Source organism: Sarcophilus harrisii, chromosome 6, assembly GCF_902635505.1.
Source record: "Sarcophilus harrisii chromosome 6, mSarHar1.11, whole genome shotgun sequence".
Classification (NCBI taxonomy): Eukaryota; Metazoa; Chordata; class Mammalia; order Dasyuromorphia; family Dasyuridae; genus Sarcophilus; species Sarcophilus harrisii.
Window position 1 is genome coordinate 189156564 of NC_045431.1, and position 22254 is coordinate 189178817.

Genomic DNA, 22254 nt, shown 5'->3' on the forward strand with positions numbered 1-22254 from the left:
CAACCTAGAACTTGGGGTGTAAAGCTTTGGAGGGTCCGTTCTTTGAGTTATTTGTTGGATATTTCTCTTTTGTTGCAGATTCTTACCTCAAGTGTTTAGAAGGCCCAGATGTTGAAATACTTTAACTTCAGGGTATTTTCAAGGAGTGGTTGTTTACTGATAGATCTAGGTGAGGTTTTGCAATCTGATTTCAAGGAGTTATTCGCCTCCCTTTCTCTCACATGTCCCTACTGACTTTTGGTTTTTAAAGTCAGTGAAAGATAAGGTTGGTAGATTTTATTCTGTTCCTTCACTAATTGTCCTACTGGCATACATTTATTGGAGAGTCTGGATCTTTGATTTCATTCAGGGAACACCTGGAAGCTATTTTTTTTTTTTTTTTTTTAACCGAAGCAGATCATCTGCTCATCTGCAATTTATAATCTTTAAGAGTCACCTGGGAGCCAGAGATGAACTTGCTCTTGGTGACATAGGTAAATGTCAGAGTCAGGTCTTGGAGCTGTATCTTTCTGAGTCCAGTCTGGCTCTCTCCTACATCATACAGTCTCTTCCAGCATCTGACAAACTAAAAACACTTCAGCCCAGTAAGTCTGGGGCATGCTTCATTTAATATGTGCTGTTATGCTGGTAGAAGACCTTGTTAAGCATGTTGCTTTAATAGTTGGTTATAAGAAGAAATTGTTGGAAAGGAAGAAATCCTAAATTAGAAGCAATATTGAAATTGTTTTGATATACTTGTCATTATCTTTATAAGTAGATAAGATTATGGTAGAAGTCTTTGAATCAGACCTCTCTAATCACCTATTTACTGCTGAGGAAGGGGGCTCACTTATCTCTTGAGTTGTTTATTGGTGTTGCTGTATTTGGATTCTGCTGAACATGCTATTAATTGATTATAGTTAAATCTAAAAGTTTTGTATTCTATTTGTGGAAATCAAGGTATTCATTTAGAACAGGATTCTGATTTATTTTTCGAGAAAAATAACATTGTCGCTTTGAGTAGTGCAGGTCCTTTCTTTAAAAAAATTTTTTTTTCTTAAACACAAAAGAGAGAGAGAAATCTCTAAGTTGCTTATTATGACCACAATAGTGGTAGTAGGGAATATTAACTTAAGATAAAGAAAAGAACTTTGGAAAATGAAATGCTATTTTTAATACCAACTGTTGAACTTAGCAAAAAATAAAAATAAAAATAAAGCCCAAGCAAATCCAAACAACCAGAGTTTTATACTAAATGAATTTTCCAGAAGGTGGTGTTGAATTTCCAAATAAATTTTGACTATATTGGTCCATGGTACTCTCAAAGAGTTTATATGAAGAAGAGAAAAGTTGTAGTGAGAATGCTCAGGTTTCAGCCTTTCTTTGTCTAGCTTTATAATGACTTATCTTGAATGGGAAAGTAACATGTAGGCTATCAAACAGTTAAACAATCCATCAGATATTTATCAATTAACTACTATATGCAAAGTACTAGGCATTAAGATATAAAGATTCATATGAAACAGTCCCTATCCTCAGGAAACCTACCTTCTCCTGAGGCTAGAGAATAAAATATTTACACAAATAAATCAATGCAAAGATTTCCTGAGGAAGGCAGCTCTGATAATAGGGGATCAAGAAAGACTTCATAGAGAAGTTGGCACCTGAGCCAAGCTTTGCAGGAAAGTAGGGATTCTGAAAGGCTGAGGTGAGAATCTGTATCCCCTGTGACATGGAGAGGAATACAGACAAGGATATTGAGTGACACAGGATGACTGGTACATTAATGAGAATTGGCTACTGGTATAAGAGCTGGAATGGAAATTTTAATTATTTATTTTTTTTATACTTTAGTTTTGTGAATTTTGAATAACTAATTTAAATTTTAACAAGATTATGCACTCTATCCCAGTATCATGTGTGCAACAATTTCAGGCTGCCACTTTGAAGAGTGTTGCTTTGGCCACCTTGGGTAGCCTGTTTTCTCTCCATTAGTCTTCTATCTTGTGCTTTTGGGTCCAAGCAATAGTATATCCATCAAGACCACATTCTTTGAATAATCCTAGGGATAGACTGAATAGCAGCTTTTACCAAAAAAGTTCAAAATGGCAGCTATGTTGAATTTTAGGAAAAGAAATTTAATTTTTAAAATCTTTCAAGTTTTCTTCATAAGTTTGTAGCATTTTTACTTCTGAAGTTATTGTAGTTTAAATTTTTTCTAAGTCTTTTTTTTTTATTTTTTTTTATTTAATAGCCTTTTATTTACAGGATATATACATGGGTAACTTTACAGCATTAACAATTGCCAAACCTCTTGTTCCAATTTTTCACCTCTTACCCCCACCCCCTCCCCTAAATGGCAGGATGACCAGTAGATGTTAAATATATTAAAATATAACTTAGATACACAATAAGTATACATGACCAAAACATTATTTTGCTGTACAAAAAGAATCAGACTCTGAATTATTGTACAATTAGCTTGTGAAGGAAGTCAAAAATGCAGGTGTGCATAAATATAGGGATTGGGAATTCAATGTAATGGTTTTTAGTCATCTCCCAGAGTTCTTTTTCTGGGTATAGCTAGTTCAGTTCATTACTGCTCCATTAGAAATGATTTGGTTGATCTCGTTGCTGAGGATGGCCTGATCCATCAGAACTGGTCATCATCTAGTATTGTTGTTGAAGTATATAATGATCTCCTGGTCCTGCTCATTTCACTCAGCATCAGTTCGTGTAAGTCTCTCCAGGCCTTTCTGAAATCATCCTGTTGGTCATTTCTTACAGAACAGTAATATTCCATAATTTTCATATACCACATAAATTTTTTCTAAGTCTTTTGGGATTTGGGGATACCCTATGTCTCAGACTCATCTGTTTGGCATTTTAAGCCCTTTCACAATATGGCCCTTTCCTATTTCTGGCCTGTTAGCAAGCATGCTTATTGGCTATTACTGTTGAGGCATCATCTTCTGCCTGTAGGCTAACTGTTCCCCATGCCTGGAACCATCTCCCTTTTTACCTCTTCTACCCCTTGCTTGGAAACCTGGTTTCCTGCAACTCAGCTCAAGCAAGACCTTCCATCTCATCCATTAGTGACCTCCTTCACAGAACCTCCGTGCTTATGCATGGACATGCATATGCATGCATAGCATACTTATACATATATAGATATCAAATAATATGTAAACATTTTGTGTTAATTTGCAAATCTTTACATATACCTTATGTATATATATATCTAACTATATAAACATATTTATATACATTTGCCATTAGAATGCAAATTTGAGGACAGGGACTGTTTTACTTTTGTTATGGGATCTTATACTGGTTGATGTTAGTTGAACCTTTAAATGTTCTTTAATTGGCATTTAGCTAGAAAATGTGAGTCCTGGTATGAAAGCTTAATTAAAGAAGGCAGGTTTCTCAGTCAGATTATACATTTTAAATATTTAACTTCCATAGCACATCTGTTGTATAAAATGAAATTTATCTGAATTTTTTGCAGAAATGTTGTTATTCCTTCCTTCTGCAATACAGATAGCTCTCTAAAACACAGATACCACTGAATCAAATTTTTTTCCTAATTCTTTACTCAGCCTTACTTCCTGCAGCTAATTCATATCATCAACCACATTGTAGGAGGGGGCTTTGGAATACCTGTAGAAAGAGAAGACAGCATGCTTAGGGGCAGATACACTCTGCCTGACTTCTCAGGTGACCACATTTTTGTAGCTGTCTTCATCTTTGTCTTATATTTGTGCCTTATCTACACAGTCATTGTTGATTGTGAGCTTTTATGGGCAAGTCCTCATTTATGTAACATATAGCATTATTGAAAGAAGTAAACATTAAGTGTTTTTGGATGTTGTTTTTATGAGAGATTTCTTGAGCATGAATGAGATCTTTGGAGACCAAAAGAGAGGGTTTTATGTTTTGTTTTGTTGGAAATTTAAGCCCCTTTCTTTGGAAAATCTTGATGATTTTTCTTGCCTTACCAAATCAAAAATGTTAATGACATTGTTAGAAAAATTTTATGGAGTTAAATTTAGTCTGGGATTAAGTATTTAACATTTTGGTTCAGAAAGATTCTCCCAAAGATGAAAATGACTACAAGAGCCCAGTAGTGTCCACATAACCTTAATTGTGACGGCTTCAGTATCAATTATGCAAAAGGAGCAAACGATGAATTGTTATTGGAAACTCTGATGTCTAGACTGGATAACCAAGTGTAGAGGATTAAATAGGTATATTGAAATATTTAGCCAAAGTCTAATGGGCTGGATTACTGAGGCATCTGGGCTTATCAGCCAAAGTAGTTTTGTAACCCATGTTATGATAAGAAGTGTATAAGTATACCAAATATAAAATAAATTCTTTTTTGAAAAATTGTGATTTAAAGAGAGCAAACATAATCTCAAAGATGCTTTTTAGCTCTGAAATTCAATGATTCTGCAATAACAATAGAATATTATATAGAATAGAATAAATAGCCTACAGTATCTTTTTTTTTTTTTTTGCTATCTACCTGGCTTTGGACTCATTCTCTTTTGGAAATAAAAATAGAGAAGAATCCTGGTATGTATAGGGGGTCTATTGGACCTGCCTGAGTTGGGGAGGTTATGCCTGAGAAAGGGATATTCCTTATCGAAATGGCTGTTGCCATGGTCCAAAGGAAAAGGATACAGGATTTTTCAAGAGAAAAGAAAGATGGTCAAGTAACTACATTAAATCTTACTAGATTCTGTTGCTTCTTGTTACCATCTTCCCCTATGCTGTTGTCCATTCTTTTCATGCAGGTAGATAGTTAGAATAACAAAGAATGCTGTACATTAATTGCAGAAGGCAATTAATAGACCTTTGAGTAAAATTAAGTTGTCTTTCTTTGTCAGTCAGTACATCATTAGCACATTGTCTAAGCAGGCACTGAAATTCAGTCCTAACTTTCCATTCTGTTCCTGACGGAACATAGTAGTGAATGTTTTATCAAGATTTGTTGAATTCTGTAAATCAAGACATTTTGGGAACTCTTCAGATTGATCTGTGATCAGTTGCAAGCCATTAAAGGATTGTCATGAGCAATCATTTGTGTACAGTAATTTCAGAAAGCAAAGTTACTGTTCTGGGGCAGTGTCTTATAGATAGAACTTAGATGTTTGGTGCAATGCCATATTAAATGGTTTTGTACAGATTTTTATTATGGTACCATGGTAAAAAGAAACATGGTAACTATAGTAAAATTCAGTTTTGTTAAACAGTCAAGCTAATAATAAAAATAAGTTTCATTCACAGTGCCTCAATTTACAGTTTTATACTTTATCATATGAAAAGTCTGGAATTCTAAAAAAGTTGGATTTCCTTATTGTTTCATTTCCTTCATGTTTTTGCATTTCATACCATATTCCTCTATAGAATAGTTATAGATTTATATCAGAATCATAGTTCTAAAAATAAGAACATAAAATATGTATCTCATGTACTCCCATTTATAGTATTCTCTCTCCTAGTTTCTCTGGACTGCCACCAAATATGTATCTCCTCAGCCGAGTTCCAGTGGATCAAAAACTATGCCAATAGCTAATTTTAGAAGAAAGTCTCCTATGATTGGTTGGTGTAATTGGTAGAGTATCTTGATACCATTCATCTCAAATAACTTTTGAAGATATGCTAATTTTCAAAATATATTCTTGTATATATGAATAAAACTAACTTTTCACAATATTACAGTTTTTCAAGATTTACAATGCACTTTATGTATGGTTTCTCATTTGATCCTCACAACACCATCAAGAGACTGGTACAATTATTTTCTCTGTTGTACAGATGAGGAAACTGAGGCTGAGAGGTGAAGCCTCTTGTTCAAGGTAACATAGTTAAGTGTCTGAGTCAGTATTTGAACCCAATTCAGTGTCAACTGATTCCCGAGGTAGTGTAACTTTTTTGTTTTAAATAAAAGAATATCGACTGGAGGATCTGGGGTCAGAATTGACTTTTCTACTTAGTTGTTTTTTGACCAGTAGAATACCCTCTTTTAGGACTTCATTTCTTCTTAGATTAGAGGACTCCCATGTGCTTTCTAGCTCTAATAATTGAAGGACTTTATAATCCAAGGACATTTGATTTTGATATTTTAAAGTATTATTTAAATATTGGTCCTTAGGAAAAGGCATTTGTTTGAACTAGTTTGGAGAAAGTAGTCCTGGCAAACTTTTCTGTTCTTAGACAACTTTTGAAAACCAAAGATTTTTCATTCCTGCATTAAATAAAAATGTGTAGGGTGCTGGACTAGGAAGTGTTGTGAGGAGCACAAAAATCAGACTGCCTCAGACTGCAGAGGACAATCCCATGGGAGTACACAGTCTTTGTAGTTCAGATCTGTATTAAATACTGAAATCCTTCTTGTTCATTCACTCACAACTTAGTGGTGAAACAGAGAAGTGGACTGAATGCCCTCACATAAAATCTTCATTTTAGTATAGGTATATGTAGAGATACACTCATGGAAACAGTGCTCTTAGTGATGTAACTGGAATCTGATTTTTTCATAGATAAGTTATATTGAGATTTATTCTTGATCAAGACTGTGGTGTGATAGGAAGAGTTTTGCCTCTAGTCGTGACCTGAATGCACATTTAGGCCCTGCTGATCAGCCAGCAGAACACTAAATAATTACTGAGATGGATAAAGTATTTGAACTTTTGCCCAGTGCTTTATAAGAGAGGAAGGCATTGGATTGCCTGCTCTGAGGGCCTCAGTTTTCTCATCTTTAAAAGTGGGGGGGGGGGGGGGAGAGGAGGAGATGAACTTAGATGCTCTCTAAGGGCCTCTTTCTATTTAAATCTTAAGGGCTTTTTATAGAACCACCTCTTCCCTTTGGTAACCTTATCTACCCCTGTGGCTTTAATTATCCTCTCTTTGAATATGATGATTCCCCAGTCTATGTACATGATTTTGACTTAACCTGTGCCTTAGCCCTGAATTCCTAGTTCCCTGCTAGACCTGGAAACTAGGTGGCACAGTGGGCCTGGAGTCAGAAGCCTGAAGTTCATATTTGGCCCCATGCATTTACTTATACCTGTATGACAATGGGCAGATCACTTCTGGTGTGTTTGCCTCAGTTTTCTTATCTATAAAATGGGGTTTAAAAACCTGCCTTCTAGGGTTGTTATGATGATCAAATGAGGTGAAAGCTTTAAAGTACTTAGCACAGTGCCTGCCACATAGTAGGTACCTTCCTTTCCTCTTCTCTTCCCCCTCCATACTGGCACCTCAAATTTAGCTGCCCCAACCTAAACTGGCTTGCTTTCTAACCTTATTGTTTTTGCTATTGACATTGTCCCAGGCTGATCCATGCTTAAAATGTCTTGACTCTTCTTTCATGCAGTCACGCAGCATTCAGTTATCAAGTCATCTCCATTTTTACCTTCATGCTATCTTTGGTGTTGTTCCCTAACTTTCATCTTCACCCTGCCATTACCATAGTTTAGGCCCTCCCTTGGCTTCTTGTAATAGTCCCTGACCTGTTGTCTCTACTTCTAGTTTGTCTTCTTTTCACACAGCTGCCAAATTAATCTTCTGATTCCCTCCCTAACCAAAAAGTTTCCTAGCTCCCCATTGTCTAGAGCATAAAATACAAATTTCTTAACTTGGCATTTATTGCCTTCTATAGTCCAACTTCAACCTATATTCCCAGCCTTATTTTCTTAGTACTTTCCTTCAGATATACTACATGAATGAACAGATTGGAAAAAGTACTTAGAAAGTGCTGATTAGTTTCAGTCACTGTGCAAAGAAGTACTGGGGATGTATTGCAACCATGCTCAACTGACTCTTCTTCCCGGGTCCTGTCTTGAAGCCTCCTGTCTCCATTCTAAGATTCTCCCTCTCTGGGTCTCTCTCTCTCTATAGATTAGATGACCTGTCTTTCTCATATTTTCTTATGGTACTTAGTCTAGAAATCGCTTTGGTCATCATTGAATTCTAATTGTTGTATATTCCCTCCCCACGCCCCTTTCATAGATGATAAAAGTCTTTATGTGGTAGGCAATATATCACTCCATCATTATGTTTTTGAGCACAGTGACTCACATATCTGGGGACTTTATCGGTTGCTGAATTGAAATGATTGTAGATCATATTCAGTCTGTTTTGCCTTTTTAACTAAAACATATTTTAAAAATCTGTTAATCATATACTTTAACATATTTATACATGTATGGGACTACCTGCCATCTAGGGGAGGGGGTGGAGGGAAGGAGGGGAAAAGTTGAAACAGAAGTTTTTGCAAGGTTCATTGTTGAAAAATTACCCATGCATATGTTTTGTATATAAAAAGCTATAATAAAAAAATTAAATAGAAAAAAAATCTGTTAATGTTTAACATATTTGTATAAAGAATGTAGAATCTTTTTCTCAAGTTAGAGAAGACTTGCCTTATAGTTTTTTTCAGGCTTTTTTCAAAGTCCTCTTATGTTGCAGTTGGTTTGGTTTGGTTACTGAGTTGGTTGCTTTACAGTTTTCCAACTGGCAAAAGTTTCAGATAATGTAGCTTTTGCTGTCTCATCAAAGTTTTTCAATTAAAATTAGTCTTTTCATTAAGCAAAGAATAAGTACAAAGTCCTTGAGCAAATAGTATTACAAAACTGATCTTCCAAATGAAAGATAATTTAAAATGGGTGGGGATGAGCTGGATAATGGAGTTTCTTGGGAGTAAGTATGGCCAGATACACAAAAAGAAGTTTTTATACAGTAATTAAAATGATTTAAATATAGAATCGACTCCTCTCTGCATGAAAGACAAAAGCTGTTGGTAAAATTAAAATCTATATTAAGGACTAAAGAATTAAACATGTCTTTTCCTTTAAATCAAAGGATTGAAAGTCACTGCCTTTCTTACCTTTCAGGCATTTATTTAATGCTTTGATATTTATTTTAATTAATATGTTACTTGAATTATAATCATACCTTGTATAAACTCATCTGACTTCCATTGGTTTCATTAAAATATATTAAGATGTCTAAGCTTTTATGCCATATCCCCTTACATTTTACTTTTCCTAATATCTTCATTTCTGTTCAGACATGGCCTTCTCCTCCATCACTCAGGTCTCAAACTTTAGTTGTCTTGGATTCTTTTTATATGGCCTTAATTCCCCACATTCAATTTCTTTCCAAGTCCTTTACATTCTAACTCTAAAATATCTTACGTTACCACTCCCTCTCCTCTGCTGTTCCCTTCTCTCCTTTCTTGGGACTGTTTAGTTTTTCTTTCTCAAATAAATTTATTCTTCAGTTACTGCCTGGGTGATCTTTCTAATGTAGTGTTAACCACATTATTGCTTAGCTCAGAAATTGCCATTAGCTTCCCATTGTCTGTGATATCAAGGGTAAATGCCATGTCCTGGTATCCCAGGCTATCTGCTCTTTGGTTCCAGCCTGCCTTTTTGGCCTTTTCTCACACCCCTCCCTTTCAAGTACTCTTCATTGCAAATGGGACTACTTTTCATTTTCCCTCTTCACCACCCACAGCCTCTCACCCCCAGTTCCTGTCTTGCCTTCTCGGGTCTTCATATCTCTTGCTTAAGAAGTCTCAGATTTTTGAAATAAACACTTTACTTCTCTCCTCCTACTCTAACTCTGCCTCTTGAAATCCTCTCCCTCCCTTCAAAGCCCAGCTTAGATTAGCTCTCTCCCTTCTAAAAGTAATCCTTCCCTCTGCAGATTTCTCATAGCACTTCATCCAAGCCTTTTTTTTTGTATTTCTCATATTTTTGACTGTATTTTTGATATGCATGTACAAGTCTTGCCCTCCTTATTTATGTATAAACTTTTTGTTAGCTCAGTTAAAATGAACAACTAACTAATGTACAAATCCTTGTGCTTAGCGTTAGAGGCACCTCTTCCTTGTCCTTCTCCAACTCTTCCTTTTAGATGTGAGAAAATCAAGGCTCAGGGATTGTGAACATGAGATCAATGTATATAAAACACTAAGTAAACTGTATGTATATTTGTGTTGTATGTATCTGTATGTGTGCATGTGCATATTTGAATGTCAAATGTTCCTTTTAAGAATCAGGTGTTTTTGTGGGAAAATTTATCAACTCTTTAACCTTTTATTCCAGAAGATAGGTATTAGATTTTCTAATTCTCGAATGTATAATGGTAAAGGAAGAGTTCTTCTTTCTGGTGAAGGTTTTCTTCCCCTCCTCATCCTCACACTGACCTGACTGGATTGTGAGTTCCTAGTACAAATAATTAACTACTGATATGAAACTGAGAAGGATTTTTAAAAATTAAAGAATAGTGGAATAATTCATTTGTAATGTGGTATTCAAAAACTTGTAAAAAACAGTGCTAGTTGATGACTTTTTGACTCTTATGAGATCCATATAGCGGAATGATTTGGAAGGCTTTTAGAAACGTACCTCTTTCTCTCTAGGATTAATATACTACTTTAATTAAGTATTATTCAGATCAGAAGGTCAGAAGGTAGTGTTAGGTCAGTGCTAATTTGCCGGGGCCATTGCCATTTATATATTCAGTGACTCAGTATTTCAGTGTGATGGTCTGTGCTGTGTAAACTGGTATCTCAATTGATTAGGATGAATCACCAGTAACAGGCTTATTGCACCAGTTTATTCATTCAATATGTATTGGGTATGTGCTCTATACAAAATGCTGCTAGGGTTGGATATATGAAAGACTAAGGTACAGATTTCCTGGAGCTGTTCTATTCTGGAAGGGGGAAGTTGGTTATTTCAGTACTAAAGTTTCAATCACTGTAAAGTGGAAATCACTGAAGAGGTAAAAGGGGCCCTGGTAATTAGAGAAGGGAGTCTGCTTCTGGAGAAGGGGCACCTCCTGAGGAGGCAGCAGCTGCTTTCATTGGTCAGTGGAAACTCCGTAAGGGCAAGGACTGTTCTGCTTTTGTCCTTAAAGGCCCAGTGCTTTGCACATAGGAGGGATCAGTAAATGTTATTTTGAGTCAAAATTTAAATGAGTGCAGCTATTGGGTTTGGTTGTTGTTTGTTGGTGGCAAATTCTTGGAAGGTCTTTTCATTGCCAGGAGAGCTTCTTTCTTTGGTGATAATTTAAATTGGGAAACATAGCTTTACCAACAGATTTTATAGCATTCCCTGTCCCTACAGTGATTTTATCTGTGAATAAATTGAGTTTGTTTTCCACCTTTTTTTCCCCCCAAATTCTGTGGTTCTTAGTGGGCAGGTCACTGGAGACTTCTCTTTCAGAAAACTGGATACTTGAAGAAAGCTGCTGTTAATCATCTCTTAGAAACACCTCTTAGTTCTCATTTCAGCTGTCAATCAGGGATAGTGTATGTATGGTTAGTAAGTTGGAATTGGAGTAGAAATAAAAACATAAAAGTGAATGGGTTGTCCTAACATTTTAAAGTTCCTATTTTAAGATACATTTTCTGATCTATTGAAAAGATTTGTCCATATCCTAAAATCTAAGTATAATTCTTAAATTTCATTTGTTGACAGTTATTACAGTAGCCTGAAATAATTTTCAATGAGCCCTGAGTTTTATGTGGTTTGAATTTCATTTGTCAAAGATGTTGTCACGTTAATTTTTGTGCAAAATAACATATAATTTCTTTAATGTTTGGCTTAAATTATAGTAAGTTTTAATTCCTATTGACTACTGATTATGAAGGTCCCTGTGAACTGGAGATAAAGAGAACTTGAAAAGCCCAGAGAATGGCTAAGTCAGTGCCATACCTTTTGTGTTGTGAAGAGAATGCAGATCTCAAGATTCCAGCTACGTGATCCTGGGCAGTTCATTTGCTCAGGCTGAGTGAATATTCTCACTGTACAATGAGGATTTTCTTTTCTTTTCTTTTTTTTTTCTTTTTTTTTTTACAATGAGGATTTTCAAATGAGCTCCAAAGTCACCCAGCTAGTTAGTTTCCAAGTCAGGATTAAAACTTAGGACCCCATATCATTTCAACAGGAAAGCTGAATTCACAAATTACTTAATACCATTCTGAGTTTAAAGTACATTAATACTTTTGTTTTGCTAGAGGTGAGATGCCCCAGAATACTTGCATCAAAAATGCTTTTTAAATGCTGTATAAAGGTGATGTATTTAGTAGCACGAAGGCATCAAAGCATGCCATTTCTTTTGAAGAACTGGCCTGAGTTATTTCCTTGGTATTGCTCTTCTTTACTCATGAATTTTGTTGGGTACCTTTTGATAGAGGAGTGGATATTTTGCTCTCTTATTCCATAGTAGGTGGGAAAAGGTGTTTTTAAATTAAATCATGTAAAATATCCTTGGCTTACAGGAATCCATGATGAATGTTTAGGCTACATAATATATGCCCACCGTCAGAGTTTGCGTTGAGATGTGAATACAGCAGCTTTTTTTTCCCTTTTGACATACCTGTGTCTGACGTTAAATAAATTTTGTTACTTAATAGGCAGTACTAGTTTGTATCAGAAGAGTGTCATCATAGCTTCAGCTTTTATTTTGGTGAGGGAACTAGTAATCAAACATGGTGATTTTTTTGTGCCTTTCTCAATTCAGTAGCATACAAACCTTTGAATTTTTCAGAGTACGTTCTGATTTATTTCTTTCTCTATTGGAATTGCACAGGGTATTAGCACAAGTAGCCTGAGAACAAGAGTAGCCCTTTGTGCTCCTGAAGAAGTTGTTAGGGAAAGCAAGTTAGAAGAGAAGAAAAAACTAGCACTGAACCACCAAAAAAAGCAGTACAATGCAGGCAGATAGTATATGCTTAGACATTTGTGGATGGACATGCTTTAAGGGAAAGGATTTAGAAAGTTGGTTTATAAGAGAAAATGGGGACCTTGAAGATCAAATGATAATCCATTTGGATAGCATAGGGGATGTAATTGTACAGCTAAATGTTGATCCATTCCTTATAAACAAGCTTCCTTAGAAGTTCTGCTTATTTCAGTGATGCCACTTTATTGTTCTCAAAGCACTTTGTTATTCTAAGAAATTGTCTTCAGAAATAGCACTTACTTTTGAATATCCTTCATCTTTTTGGAGATAGATTTATTTTTTAAAAACTGCTAAAAGTGGTCCCTTTCAAAATAAATAAGGAGATCGTTATGATAAAGTAGAAAGAACATTGGATCTCAATCTGAAAGACCCAGCATTTGAGTCCTGTTTTGGCTATAGTCACCTTAGCTTGAGGTCTGTTTCCTCATCTGTGAAAGAGAGGAAGTTTGACAAGATACTTACAAGGCCTCTTCCAGTTCAAAATCCTTTTTATGGTAGATGTAATTGGATACCAAAAAATCATGTCTAGCAAGAAAGGCAGTTACTTGATCTGAGATGTGCATCTTTTTTATTCCCTACCTTCCTGCATCATCACATGGAATTCTACTCTTGTGTTAAAGGAGGAGGAAAGGAATAATTGAATATTGAAAAATATGCTTAGCTTCATGCCATCCCTTGGCACAACAGACATTTGTATAGATCTCTATCCAGGAGTCATATCCTGTCATGTGTAAGAATAGAATAATAAGAGGTCATACTTAAAATTGTGGATTTAGAGTTGAAAGAAACCTTTTAAAGGTTATTTGGTCCAACCCCTTCCTTGGAAAGAGGAAATTGAAACCTTAAACAACTTGCTCAAGGTCACCCAGGTAAGTACTGAGTTCCAGAGTCAGAATCTAAGCCTCCTAGATCTTTGATCTTTGGAGCACTTTTTCTACTATGCCAAATTGAACTGAGGCTGTCTGGGTGACCTGAATACAAATGTTCAGTTTCTGCATTGTGGAATTTTGGGAAATGAACCTAGCATTGTGTTTTAGTGTAATACACCCTCTCTTGTGACTTTTTAAAACCACCTTTTCATCTTCTGAGATGAAAAAGCAAACTTCATTCTCTCTTCCTGCCCTTACAAAATAATAACCAAGAAAATTCTCAAACCAAAATAAGGTATAGGCCAATCTTTATTAGAGGGTAAGTGACAGGTTATAAAAGAAGCCTTATGACACTGACTGATAGCTATATTTGTAATATGTTCATTCTATGGCAGCATGAACACTTCTCTGGGATGTTGGGAATGGAGTAGGGATATGGGCTTTTATTTAAATGAGGAAACTGAGAAATACTTCCTAAAGTCAGATGACTGGTTTGTGGTTCAGAAAATAGTCCAGATTAGGACCCAGATTTTATAATGATTTTTTTTTTTTTTAGTAGCATTAGCAAAAATGGGTGGGGATAAGCTGAATAATGAAGTTTCTTGGGAGATAGTATGACCAGACACACAAAGTGAAATTAATGCTAACAAGAGAGGCAAAGTTTTTTTTATTATTCTTATTATTCCTCCTCTTGATAAAGACACATTGAGGGAGGTGGGACTCAACTTAGTTACCTTTTAACTTAGTTCCATTTGGCCTTCAAGAAAACCAACAGACTGAAATATTTACCTTCCTGAGTGTTTCTTCAGTTCAAGTACCCTCTGATAGATTTAATTGTTAGTTTTGTAAAAGTTTTATGGAATCTTTTTCAAGTTTTCCTCCAGTAGATTGTATGCTTCTTGAAGGCAGGGGCTATTTTCATTTTTTTTGTCTTTATATTCCCAGCATGTAGTAGTGCCTTGCACAGTAGCAGTTGCTTAATAACCTTTGAAAAATTGAATTGATATAGTAGAAAGAGTCTTGGACAAAAGAAATAAGGGTGGTTGGTAGACCTGGCTCTTCTAAGGACAGGCTTTAATAATGGAGAACATTTAGAGAGAGAAAAATCAAAACTCTTCATGTCATGAGTGAGACAGATGGTCTGTGGGTTTCATTAGCATGCACACAATAGCCAGAGATGGAGAAAAGAAGCTTCTTAGCACATTGGCAGGAACAAGGCTCTTGTCTTGCTGCATAGATGTGTGCTGATCTGCATGGTTGGAAGGAGCACTAGTATGGAAGTGAGAAGATTCATTCAGAAATGGAATATGTCACACTGGACATATAACACTTCTGAGGCTGACAGAGCTCCTCACTTTCCCAATCCCCTCTTTAGCTTCCAAAACCATACTGTTATATGGTGAGCACTTAAGGCACTATTTTTTCCAGGAGTTTGAGACAAGGAAACTGAGGCTTAAAGAGGTTAATTAACTTAGCCATGGTCTCACAGCTAGGTAAAGGTCAGAGATGGATTCAGCAATAGATAATAACAGCAATAATGATGTTGAAAATATAGTTACAGTACATGTGTTAACTCATATCTTAAATGGCTTGTGTTCTTCCTATCGGTCCATGCTGTTTGGAATAGTGATAAAACCTTAGGCAAGCCCTCTCCCTGATTTTGGCCACAATTCTTTCATCTGTAAACTTAATGTCATCAAGCTACATGGTTTCTAAAGAGTAACATTTTATAATTTTGTATGGTCATTTAGACATAGACATAGCTCAAAGCACTTTTATTCTTCCAACCTTCTTTCATTGATATCCACAGAGGAATGAGGTCTGTATTTCCACAGTAGGAATGAGCTCTTGTAGTAATAGTAAAACTCCCAAATTGAAGAGTGTCCCATTTAACTTGGAAATGTAATGTCATGTTGTAAAGTTGATGGTGACTTTTCTGAAAGAAAAGCAAGTAATTGAATATCTCTCAAAATAACCAGTAATGAAAGAAAGCAAATATGCTTTATCTCTGATCCAAACAAATTGCTGCAGCTTGTGAGCTTCTTCCTAGAAATGAGTATCTTAATCAGAACTTTCTTATGATTGTTCAGTTGGAATCTATTAGATCTATATGTCTATTTTATGTTTTTTTAAATATATTTCATTTACTGTTTCTCACCTGTAAAAAAATTTTAATATCCTTTTTTTTTTTTAATTTTGAGTTTCAAATTCTTTCCTTCTTTCCCACTCCTTAAGAAGACAAACAATATGGTATCAGTTATACATGTGAAATAATGCAAAATGCAATTCCCTATTAGCCATGTTGCAAAAGAAAACACAATTGCTTCAACCTCCACTGAGTTCACCATCAGTTTTCACTTGGAGAGAGGGGAGGAAGAGCATTCTTTATCCAGGGTCTTTTAGAATTGTTTTGGATACTTGTATTGATTAGAGGAATTAAATCTTTCACAATTAATCATCATTTACAGTATTTCTGTATTCTCTTGGTTCTCCTCATTTCACTTTTCATCAGTTCATTTAAGTCTTAGCAGGTTTTTTTTTTTTTTTTTTTTAAACCATGCCTTTTGGTCATTTTTAATAGATGCTTTGGATTATGTGATCTCAAAAATTCTTTCCAGCTCTCAAACTCCAGTGTGCCCTATGAGCCCATTTGTCAAATGTACTTATTGTAAAATTGTTTCTTGACGGCAAAAATGATTGATTTGAAATATTTGGGTAATTTGAAGCAACTTTTTTTTTAAATATAGTAATAGCCTTTTATTTTTCATAATACATGCAAAAATAATTTTCAGGATTTATCCTTTCAAATTTTTTCCAAAAATTTGTTCTTGTGTTCCAAATTTTTTCTCCTTCCCTTCTTCCAAACTTTTTCCGTAGACATCAAGTAATCTAATATGGGTTTAAATATGTGCAATTCTTCTAAACATGTTTCCACATTTTTCATTCTGTACAAGAAAAATCAGATCACAAGGAAAAAAATGAGAAAGAAAAAACAGCAAAAAAAAAAAAAAAAAAAAGGTGAAAATACCTTTTTGTTGTGATCCACAACATCCCTAGTCATCTTTCTGCACCAATTGATTTTTGCAATAGCTACATTTCCAAATGTTCCTAGACCCTTTCTGGAACCAAGAGTCTTACCCCCTTGTGACAAAAGAAAAAGAGGAGGAAAAAACATTTCAGGAAAACTAACCATATCATCAGAGTTTGAGTGTAGGTGCAGTGACTTGGGAAATATGTACAGAAGCAAGCTTGAATCTGAGCAGATCAGCAAAGACAAATATGGATTTGAAATTGTTCCATGGTTGTAATCTAATGTTGTTAGAACTCCCCTCTCTGTCCCTTCTTTCTTTAATGCCATAAATTCTCTTTCATGCCATAAATAGAATATTATCTCCAGCTGTTCTTTATTGCCTTGAGGTATTCAGATTTAAACCAACCTTCTGGGCTTTTAAAGCCCACTGCATCTGGCCTTTGTAACCTTGTCCTTGTCTCACTCTTGGATCCATCCATTTTGGTCTTCTTTGCTATTCTTCTACTTCCTTCTACCTTCCACATGAGCCTTTCTTCATCATCCCCACAAGTTTTCTCAAAGGGAATTTTCATCAGATGAAATGCTGTTCAATAAGTCGGCCTTTTCTAGGAACTTGGAAATTCTGTTTTTGGTACAGTGGCTAAAGCATTGAACTTGAGGTCACAGAGACCTGAACTTAGCACTTGTTTCAGATACTTACTAGTTCTGTGACCCTGAATAAATCACAACTTCAGTTTCCATATTTATAAAATGGGAATATATCTAGTGCTTTGTAACATGTTCTGTACTTGAAAACCTTAAAGTACTATATAACTTTAAGCTATTGTTGATTTTATTGCATGTTTTTGTTATGGTGTTCAATATGAAGTTTTCCCTATTAGAACATCTTCTACAGAAGTCTAGAAAACATAGTATAGAGTGGCTAATTTGTCAATTATTCTTGTTACTTTATTCTTAAAATACAATGTTTCAGTTAATAAACCTGAGCCTTTCCTGAAGAAAATGTTTGTAAACTTCTGTAATGAGTTTAATTGTTTCTAGGAAATAAAATGGCTACATAAAAGAAACATTTTGGAAATAAAAAACAGTGAATAAATAGAACTTTCTCTTTACCTATCCCAGTCTGAGCATCCATTGCTAGGAAAAAAAAAATTAGTGCAGTGTGTAACAACAGAACAAAACTAGAAAGTAGCTATGTATGTGCTGTGTTTGAAAATAACAATAAATACACATTTAATCTATATTGGGTTACTTGCTGTCTTAGGAGAGAGGAGTAAGGGGAAGAGAGGGAGAAAAAATTGGAATGCAAGGTTTTGATAAGGGGGAATGTTGAAAATTATCTTTGCATGTATTTTGAAAATAAAAAGCTATCATTATTTTTTTTTTTTTTAAAGAAAATGATAATAAATGCTCATGTAGTAGACTAACTTTAGAGTTGATGTTTTCAGAGGAAGGGAGAGGAAAAGTTTCATGCTGTTCTGCAGTAATTCTAAAGCTACCACTTCCCTTCTCCTCTCAAGCAGCACTACAGATTGAGTCTTGTCTATCTTTCCCAAAGTTCATCCTTTGTATAATTCTTGAGTCTGATGTAGTGTGAGGAAAGTAAAAGAATCATAGGGTCATTGGATTTAGAGACAGAAGAGATGATTAGTCACCTTCCACATTTTACAGATGAAAAAACTGAGGACTGTTGAAGACAGATGAATTGCCCCAAATCACATGGAAGTAACTGCATCTGGATTCAAATCATCTTTTGATTCCAATTCCAGCATTTATTTATTTTTTTATTATAGCTTTTTATTTACAGGTTATATGCATGGGTAATTTTACAGCATTGACAATTGCCAAATCTTATGTTCCAATTTTTCCCCTCCTTCCCCCCATTCCTTCACCCAGATGCAGGTTGAATAATACATGTTAAATATGTTAAAGTATAAATTAAATGCAATGTAAGTATACACAATTCCAAACAGTTACTTCAGCATTATTTTTTCTCTTATGTCGTATTTATTACATCAGAAAATTAGGTTTGCATTATACTTATACCCCCTGTCTGTGTAAACTCTAATAAAGATATTTAGGAGTTAAATGTATCTTCTTCTTCTCATAATAAAAATATAAACAGTTTAGCTTATATTATTTATATAGTAAGAAAAGGGTGTTTTGCATTGAGACAGATTTTGCTTATCTAATATAGAAATATGTTTTGCAAGTAATCTATGTTTTTATGCTTCTCTTGAGTCTTGTGTTTAAATGTCAGATTTTACATTTACTTTTGATCTTTTAAAAAAAATTTAAAATTAAAATTAAAATTTAAAATTTATTTCTATTAAATTTAAATTAAAAATTTTTCTTTTTTTTTTTCTTTTCTTTTCTTCCTGATTCTTGTTTCATACTATATCTTCAGTGTAAATATAAAGAATGAATTGATCCTTACCTTTAAATCTGCTCTGCTCTTACATTCCTTATCCTGTTGCTCCTCAGTGTCTTGCCAAACCCTAATCCCTGATTACTGCCATTCTTTGTTTCTATCTTGCTTCCTCATGTGAAGGAAAGGAAGTATGTAGTGGTCCTGACGGAGTCCTCTAACAAATCAATAGTATCTTATTTCATCCGAGCATCATGGCAATTCTTTTAATCTTCCCTAATTTTCTATGCACTTATCTCAGTGTTCCAAACCTTTTCTTCTTGGTTCGGATCTCTCATATCACCACCTTCCTCAGTCTGTCAATTTAGGAGCTTGTTTTATGCTTTACCAAGGAAAATTGAGACCATTCACCATGAACTTTCCATGATCCATCTCTTCTCTCTTATACCTCTGATATACCCATAACTTCCTCCTACATTACAGTCTGATGAAGCGGTTGTCTTTTTCATTTAATTTCATCCTCTTCTGTCTTCTCTATTATAGGTATATTCCTGTCAGTATTCTTCCTCTTCCTCAATTCCTGCCTTAGATCCTAACAACCCTATTAGCTATTATCCTGTATTTCTTTTTCATTGGAAATTGCTGTACTCTTCATGATTCTACTGCTGCAATATGACATTCTTCCTCCTAATTCAAGTGAAATGGCTTTTTTAACCACAAACTCTAGTGTCCTTTTTCTCACTTGAGTAGAGAAGTCCTTGACTTCTCTTCAGCATCTGACAAAATCACCTTTTCTTTTGCAATATCCTTTCCTTTCTGACTTTTCACATCTCTTTCTTGGCTCTTTTCCTTTCTTTCTATTCCTTCTTAATCTCCTCTGGTGTGGCCATATCTTCACCTTCTATATTGAGATATTGAGACCTTTTTTTTTCCTTCTTGGAAGTCTCCATGAAGATTTCATCCACTCCTGGTCTTTTGAGCTTCAGTCTCACTTCACTGATTGCCTAGTGAACATTTTGAGCTGGATTTCATGTTAACATGTCTGAAACAAAAATCATTTTTTCCCTTGAAACTAACTCCTTTTCCTGACTTCCCTGTTACAACTAGCCAGCCTTTTAGGCACTCACTTTTGTATCATCCTCAACTTCTTACTTTCCTGCATCACTTCTATAAGATCAGATGCCAGAATTTGTCATTTCTTCTGTCTCCATGAGGTCTCCCTTCTCTCTCCTCATTTCTGCCTTCTCATTTAAGATACTTGGAGTACTCCGCCAGCCTCCTCATCAGTGTTTTGGTTTTAAATCTCCCTGAACTCTTAAGTCTGGTTTCCACATCCCTGCCAGAATGATTTTCCTAAAGCACAAGTCTCACCATTTCACATTCCTTCACCACCAACAAATTCCAGTGATTCCCGATTCCTATCTTTAGGATCAAATGAAAACTCTTCTGATATAGAAAGCTCTTCCCATCTATGCAATCTTCTTACACATTCCCTCCTTGCATACCTGAAGATTTTTTTTCTCCTCCATACCTTTTGGGCTGTTGTTTCTTCTCCTAATCTCCATCTTGGAACCTCTGGTTTATTCAAGATTCATCTAAAGCACAGACTTGTGTAGAACCAGGCCTTTCCAGATTGTTTTGCCCCATGTCTATCTCTCTTAGTTGCTGATAGTTTTCCTCTCTAAGGTTTATACCTACATATATACATGGTGTTTTCTCCATTAGATGTAAGCTCCTTGAGGATGGGATTGTTTTAGCTTTGCCTTTGTATTCTTTCTGACACATAGTAAATGCTTAAGAAATATTTTTGGATTCATTATAATTAATTTTTTATATAATTATATAATTTTATATAATTATAACAAAATGGCACCCCAGTGAATGCTATATATGACTTGGGTTCTGCAATCCTTTCTTCAGATGCAAAATTAAATTGGGATGAAGGTAGCCTTTTTTTTTGATTTTCAGTTTGTTTTTCTGGATTTTAGTTCTGAATTGTGAGACAACCCAAAATGTTTCACTTTATTTATCAAAGCTGGCAAAATTTGCTTCATGCTCTTGATTTTGATAGTAAGAGAAGGGTGTTTGCAGTTGGGACAAATTTTGCTTATCTAAAATAGAAATATGTTTTGCACAGTTTTACATAGATAGTTGATAATGTATTGCTTGCTTTCTTAAGGGGTGAGGAAGAGTCTGGAAGGGAGGAAGAGAAATAGGAACTCAATTTTAAGGAATTTTAACATCCATCCATCTATTTATCTAATCTTTTTATATAAACAAATGATCTACTTCAGATGTCAATAATCTGAGTGGGAGGTGCAATTCTGTATTGCACTCTACTTGGCACATCTACTTAGGCAAAAATCATTTTTGCTTAGGTAAGTGAATAAAAGTTATTCATGCTGTATTTTTTCCAGACCTTATTCATTGACTTTTATTTTACTATTTTACTTGCTATTAATACATTTTAACTGGGAAAGAGCCCATAATACTCTATGCTATCAATGAGTTCTGTTTTGTTTGTTATTATAGTTTCATTTTTAGATATGAACAATGAAATGTGATATAGTTGCAAATGAGATTATCTCTAAAAGTTGCTGTGTAAAAGTATTCTGTTTATATAGTACTTCAAAACTTAATATTTTAAGTGAATTATCAGAATGTTCACTTCAAAGTATCCTTGTGTAGTGGCTGAAATACTCAATTTGGAGGAGTCTCAAGACCTGTATTTTAATCCCATTTCTCCTGCTTACTAACCTTGGACAAATTGTGTAGTTTTCTCCAGTCTCAGATTTCCTGTCACAAAATGATGAAGTGAAGTAGTCATTTCTAAGGACCATTCCAAGTTTAAATCTTGCCCTATCAACAACAGATGAATATTTATTTCCTTTGTCTTCCAAGGACTTTTTTCCTGTATCTACATTTAAAAAAAAAAAAAAAAAAAAAGGGAATTTTGATGTATTGAAGTGGAAAAGAATAGCTATTTTTGAAATTTGTTTATTTTTAAAGTTTATTTTTAATACACATTGCTTTATGAATCATGTTGGGAGAGAAAAATCAGAGAAAAAGGGAAAAACCTTGGGAGAGAGAGAGGAAAAAAACAAAAAAAAAAAAAACAAAAAAAGAAGTGAACATAGCATGTGTTGATTTATATTCAGTCTCCTGAGATCTTTTTCTGTATGCAAATGGCATTTTCTGTCCAAAGTGTTTTGGGATTGCTTAGGATCACTAAACTG

General features: G+C 34.8%; 1 protein-coding gene across 4 annotated transcripts in view; it reads left to right on the forward strand.

Moving 5' to 3' along the window:
- Positions 1-22254, forward strand: part of FAM53A (family with sequence similarity 53 member A) — a 104135-nt gene that overhangs the window by 42625 nt on the left and 39256 nt on the right. The window contains exon 5 of one of the 4 annotated variants that reach the window (XM_023506151.2): positions 5490-6754. The exons of the other annotated variants lie outside the window; for them this stretch is intronic. Coding sequence (XP_023361919.1) covers positions 5490-5606 — 117 coding nt within the window. The 3' untranslated portion in view covers positions 5607-6754. Of the gene's footprint in view, positions 1-5489; positions 6755-22254 lie in introns of those variants that run through there. 4 annotated transcript variants of the gene reach the window in all.